At 67.0% G+C, this 5,306-nt stretch overlaps 1 protein-coding gene across 1 annotated transcript in view; it reads right to left on the reverse strand.

Annotated features, from left to right (window-relative positions):
- Positions 1 to 5,306, reverse strand: part of LAMA5 (laminin subunit alpha 5) — a 60,044-nt gene that overhangs the window by 15,753 nt on the left and 38,985 nt on the right. The window contains exons 23-34 of the mRNA XM_025039870.1: positions 5,296 to 5,304; positions 5,047 to 5,185; positions 4,763 to 4,905; positions 4,566 to 4,672; positions 4,318 to 4,471; positions 3,767 to 3,927; positions 3,585 to 3,693; positions 2,100 to 2,197; positions 1,807 to 2,008; positions 1,526 to 1,652; positions 746 to 885; positions 149 to 261 (exon numbers count right to left, since the gene is read on the reverse strand). Of these exons, the coding sequence (XP_024895638.1) occupies positions 149 to 261; positions 746 to 885; positions 1,526 to 1,652; positions 1,807 to 2,008; positions 2,100 to 2,197; positions 3,585 to 3,693; positions 3,767 to 3,927; positions 4,318 to 4,471; positions 4,566 to 4,672; positions 4,763 to 4,905; positions 5,047 to 5,185; positions 5,296 to 5,304 (1,502 nt within the window). The remainder of the gene's footprint in view (positions 1 to 148; positions 262 to 745; positions 886 to 1,525; positions 1,653 to 1,806; positions 2,009 to 2,099; positions 2,198 to 3,584; positions 3,694 to 3,766; positions 3,928 to 4,317; positions 4,472 to 4,565; positions 4,673 to 4,762; positions 4,906 to 5,046; positions 5,186 to 5,295; positions 5,305 to 5,306) is intronic.

Here is a 5,306-nt window from a genome sequence, read left to right on the forward strand (position 1 = left end):
TTTTACATTTTAAGAGCAATGTCTTTTGCATGATCATTTTGGTATCGCACGTTATATCCTAATGGAATTCTATGGCTCACTAGAACAGTTTGTTCTAATCAATGTCTTGCATCCACTTAGCACAAAAGGCGGCGGCCCCGCCCACCTGACGTGGTAGCCCTGGGAGGCGCAGTGGCTGATGAAGTGGTAGGACTTGTCCAAGGGCTCTTCCCGGAGGTAGCTGGAGCTGTAGGCGTCCTCGGGGACCACCAGCACGTACTCCTACAGCACCAGGGCCTGGTCACCTTCCCGCGGGCCCAGGAGAGGGCCAGGTTGGGGGCGTGTGACAGAGCCGAGGGCAGGAGCACGTTTCCAGTGGGCTTTGTGACTGGCCGCTGTCTTACCGGGCAGTGAGACAGTGGGAGCATGACACCCCAGCCCTGGCAAGGCCGGGCCTCCACTCGGGTGTCTCCTCGGCCTCACAGAAGCTTGGGGTGTGTGAGGAGGTGGCACCGGTCAAAGGGGCCCCCAGCCTGCTGGTGCCCTGCCCACCCCTAGGCCCGCCTCCTCCAGGAAGGCCACTCTGACCAGCAGGGCGGCGCTGGGGAGCATCTGGGCTCTTGGCCCCTGGCATGGGGCTGGGCTGAGGCAGGCAGGGCACATACCCTGGCTGAGTGACCGATAGTGGGGTGACAGGTGCGAGGACGGCTGGTCCCTGAGGAGGTGCAGGACATGCACACACAGGGACACCAGCCTCAGGACTCACCAGCCAGAGCCACCGGCCCTCAGGCACCCGCACAGTCACAGTGAGCTCGCTGTCAGTCACGTCCAGGAGGGCCTGGCCCTCACACAGCACCAGGGCACGGCAGCCATAGCCGTGCGGGCAGAAGCTGGCGTTGGCGTGGCCTGCAGCAGTAGGAAAGCCAGTCTGTCCCCAACACACAGACCGTCCGGGCCCACACCATCATCCCGGGTCCTGCAGGCACCAGGGGGGACTGGCCCTCACACTGCGCTAGTCAGCCATTGTCATGTGTGAAGGCCCACATGCGCAGGTCCCTGGGCTTGGCGGGGTGAGGACAGGCATGTAGGAACACGCATGCTGTCACCCAGCCTCCCATGGTGACCTCTCGATCACCCGTGTGTGTGATGAGCGAGCCCTAATTCACAGAACAGATGCGTGTGAAGGCCCACATGTGCAGGTCCCTGGGTTTGGCGGGGTGAGGACAGGCATGCAGGAACACGCGTGCTGTCACCCAGCCTCCCATGGTGACCTCTTGATCACCCATGTGTGATGAGCGAGCCCTAATTCACAGAACAGATGCGAGGAGCAGAGTGGGAGGGGCCCAGGAGGTCGGGCACGGCAAAGGACACTGGGTCACCTCGTTTGATGACTGACAGCAGGTGTGGGGTGAGGACTCGTCACCCACAGCCAGGTGACGGGCACCGTGCTCTGGGCCGCGTGGGCCATGGAGCCACATCGTGTGGCTGAGACTCCGACGGGCCCCTCATCTGGGGTCTGTCCCCACCATCCACCACAGCCACTTACCCTGCCAGATGCGGCCGCCGTTGACGAGGACCTCCACGACGAAGGTGGGGTGGGCCGGCTGGAAGCCGTGGAGTAGGACAGCGTAGCGGCCCAGCGCGGGGACATGGGTGGTGAAGACCACTGTGCCCTGCAGGGGAGGCTCTGGTGAGTGGCAGAGGTGTGGGGACACTAGGGGGACCCGAGCTGGCCCACTGCTGCCTGGACCACCCGCCAAGGGCAGCTGGCGGGGTGGCCACAGCCCTGGCCCAGCCCACACCCGCCCCCCGATCCCGGGGCCTCACCTGGGGATGGCGCAGCAGGGTGGGCTCTGCGTCGGGGTCCACGGCGGTGGGGGGCCGAGGCTGGGGCCCGGCCGGGGCTGCGCCTGGGACGAGCTCCGGAGAGTGTGTCAGTGGGAGGCTGGGCGGCAGCGGCAGCACCTGGCAGTCCCTGAGGACGATGGGCTGGGGCGGCTTTGGGAAGCGGGAGGGCAGGCAGGCGGCCCTGGGGACAGCACGGGCGTGAGTCCTGGCGTCCCGGACAGTGTGCTCGCTGGCCACCCCGCCGGCCACTCAGGCCCCACTGGCCACACTACCTGCTGGGGCTGAAGGTGCCATGGCTGCTGACACAGTGGACCCGGGGCTCCACGAACTCCGGGGTGAAGGTCTCCACAGGCACCAGGGTGACGCTGTGCTGTGGGCGGGGCCAGGCGTGGACGTGGAGGCACCGGTGGAGCAGGCCTGCACCCCGGCGTCCCCCGCCCCACCCCCGTCCTGCTCTTGCATCCAGGCCCTGAGCAGCTCTGCCGGCCCTGCCTCTGGCTGTACAGCCCCCAGCCCGCCTGCGGTTTCTGGGGCCCGGGCACCTCCCGGCTGTGCCCGTGGCCCTGCTCTTCCCACCATGTGGCCCCCTGCCTTCCCCTCCGCTCCAGGAGCAGGACCGGCACAGGCCGATGCTCGGTAAACGCGGTTCGCAAGCGGGCATCTCTGCCCTGTGCTGTCTACTGCAACGTAAGTACGCAGTGACAAATGTGACAAGCACGAGACCTTGCAGGGGATCTAGAAAACCCTGCAGTGCCGACAAGGGATGCTGTGTGACCCGGCATCACGCGTCCACCTCCCACGTGGTGTCGGCAAAAGAGCACCCTGCCCGATTCACCATGGGAAGTTCCAGAACAGCCAAGGTAAGCGGCGCCTTCATACGGGACAGCTGCCTGGGGGCCTGCAGGACGTCCTGGCCTGGGAAGCATGCTGGGCCATGGGCCCCACGTCCACGGGAAACCTCCGTGGGCAGCAGGCCACGACCGTGCTGGACACACCGCAGGTCCCCACGCAGCCCGACCGGGAGGCGGCAGAGCCCGCGTCCATGAGCAGCGTCGGAAGCCTGTGCGCTGCAGTGGGGCTCGGAACCCTGCTGTGGGCTCCGGCCACGTCCCTGCTGTGTCTCAGTGCAGTTTGACGCTTTTACAAAAACTGCACGTTCTCAGAGGCCGAGGGACGTGTAACACGACAGACTGCACAGTGTGCTGCAGAGAGCGGACAGCGTCCGCTCCGTCTCGTGTGAATGAACGGCCGCTGGGCCATGGACGCCCGCTCAGTGATTGAGGCCGCGTCGTGCTCGGCGCTCACAACTCGCTTGCCCCAGCTCTGTGAGGCCGATACGGCGGCAAACCGGCCGAGCGCCTGGTGCTGCGGAGTCCTGGGGGAACTGCCGCTTCCTGACACCGGGGAGCAGACCCCCCCCCATACGGGGACGTTTCGGTAAATGATACCCAAAAACAGGATTTGTTAAGACCCCGGCTTCTTTCCACGCCTACGCCAATGCATCGCACTTCCACTACGTGGCCAGGGGCATTATCACTAAATAAACGTACGCTTTGTACCCACGGGGAAAACGCACTGCAGATGAGGGGGTCCCAGAAGAAACGGGATGGCACAGGCCGATGGCCGACAGCGGTGTAGGCGGCGGGAACCTGGGTGAGTTACACTGTCCTCTGCTCTGATGCGAATTTAAAATCTTCCAAAGGACCCAACCCCACAGGAAGGGTCCTAGGGCCCGAGGGAAGGGGTCAGGGCCTTACCAGGAAGAAGTGTGCCCGTTCGGCTGTGAGCTGGACGCTGGCCTCTGTGTCCAGATGGAAGATGGCCAGGTGCTGCTGGGCATCCAGGGCGGTGCCACGGCACAGCATGCTGGGGACGGGGTGGGGGCGGTTAGCAGGTGGGCGGCCTGGGGCCCGAGCCCTCCCACCTCCTCCCTGCCCACCTGTACAGGCAGGGGTGCAGGGTGAGCGCCCCCTGCTGGGGGGCCCGCTGGGGGGTGTGCATGGTCACGCCCAGCTCCTGGCGGGTGTCCTCGTTGGCGTACTCCACCACCAGGGCATAGCGGCCGGGCTGTGGCACCGCCACCCGCAGCTGGACGTCCATCTGGGGGAACAGGCAATCAGACCCCAAGAACAGGACCGCACGTGCTTCCTGGACATTGTTGCTGCTTGGGGCCCTCCGCCCAGGACACTGAAGACACTCGGCCTTCTGACCCCTGGTCACTCCGAGCCGCCTCCGCCTAGCGAGGCCCACTGGCCGCATCGCAGCTGAGCGCCCAGCGCCCGGAGGTCCAGCCCAGACGGCTGTGTCCACACGGAGCCAGAGAACAGGTGCCCCAGCATGGACTCCCAGGGTCAGACGCTCCCCTGCTCATCACCGTGACCCGCCACCTGTGCCTCGTCTCTGCAGCATGGACCCCGGCCCCCCGGGCCAAGGGCCCGCCTCCCCGGGTCTAGACCCCGCCTGCCCTCTCTGGGGTCCCCGGACACGCACATCACTGCCCTGGCAGGCGGCCAGCGGTGGGTGGGAGGGGCTGAGCTGCTCCGTGGGGCAGGGCCGGGGCAGGCTGTTGTCATGGCGACACAGGGCCTGGGGCCCAGGGGCTGAGGGAAAGCCATCCAGGGGCAGGTGTGTGTAGAGGAGGCAGCTGCGGGTGGGGAGACACAGTCTGTGGTCAGCATGGTGGGGGCGGCCTGGGCACAGTGAGGGTCAGGCCCCCGCCCCAGCAGGCCTGTGCTCACTTCTCCCCGGAGCGCTGGGCGGTGGGCCGGAACGTGCAGGCCTCGGTCACCCGCAGCTGCAGGAGAGCCGCCTCGTAGTAGACACTGGGCAGCAGAGCCACGTAGTCCTGGAGGGAGGGAGGGAGGAAGGTTGGTGCTGCGGCCCCCCGACCCCGGACCCCTCTGGACCCGCCCACCCCGCTCGCCCCTTGCCTCACCAGCAGCACCCCTTCGGCCTCCACGAGCAGAGCCCAGGTGCCGGGGTTCAGCACGAAGGGCTCCCCGAAGCCCCTCTGGGGCACGGTGACAAAGGCGGGCTCCGTGCTGGGCGGGAAGACGATGGGCTGGCTCTGCTCCGTGCCTGGGGTGGGAGCGAGACTCTGGCCACAGCCCCCGGCCGGCTCCCCACCCACCTCCCCACCCACGCACGGGCGCCCAAGGCAGGGCTGGGGCTGGTGGGGGAGAGGTGAGTGGGTGCGGGGCGCAGGGGAGGGGAACTCACAGTTGGTGCAGGTAGCGAACTTGCCCTCCTCCCGCACAGACACCCGTCCGCTCACGCTCGTGGGCCCGCGGTTGACGTAGCGGAAGACAAGCCGGAAGAGGTCAGGAGAGGTCACGTCCAGCCTTGCCACGATTCTGGGCTGGGGGGCACGGGAAAGCCAGGTCACCCCACCCCGGCCAGTCCCGGCCCAGTCCTGGGACCTCGGCCCGCCCTGCCCTGCCGGCCCTGGCGAGGGGCCGTGCCGCCCACCTGGATGGGCC

This window comes from Pteropus alecto, unplaced genomic scaffold (assembly GCF_000325575.1).
Source record: "Pteropus alecto unplaced genomic scaffold, ASM32557v1 scaffold45, whole genome shotgun sequence".
Taxonomy (NCBI): domain Eukaryota; kingdom Metazoa; phylum Chordata; class Mammalia; order Chiroptera; family Pteropodidae; genus Pteropus; species Pteropus alecto.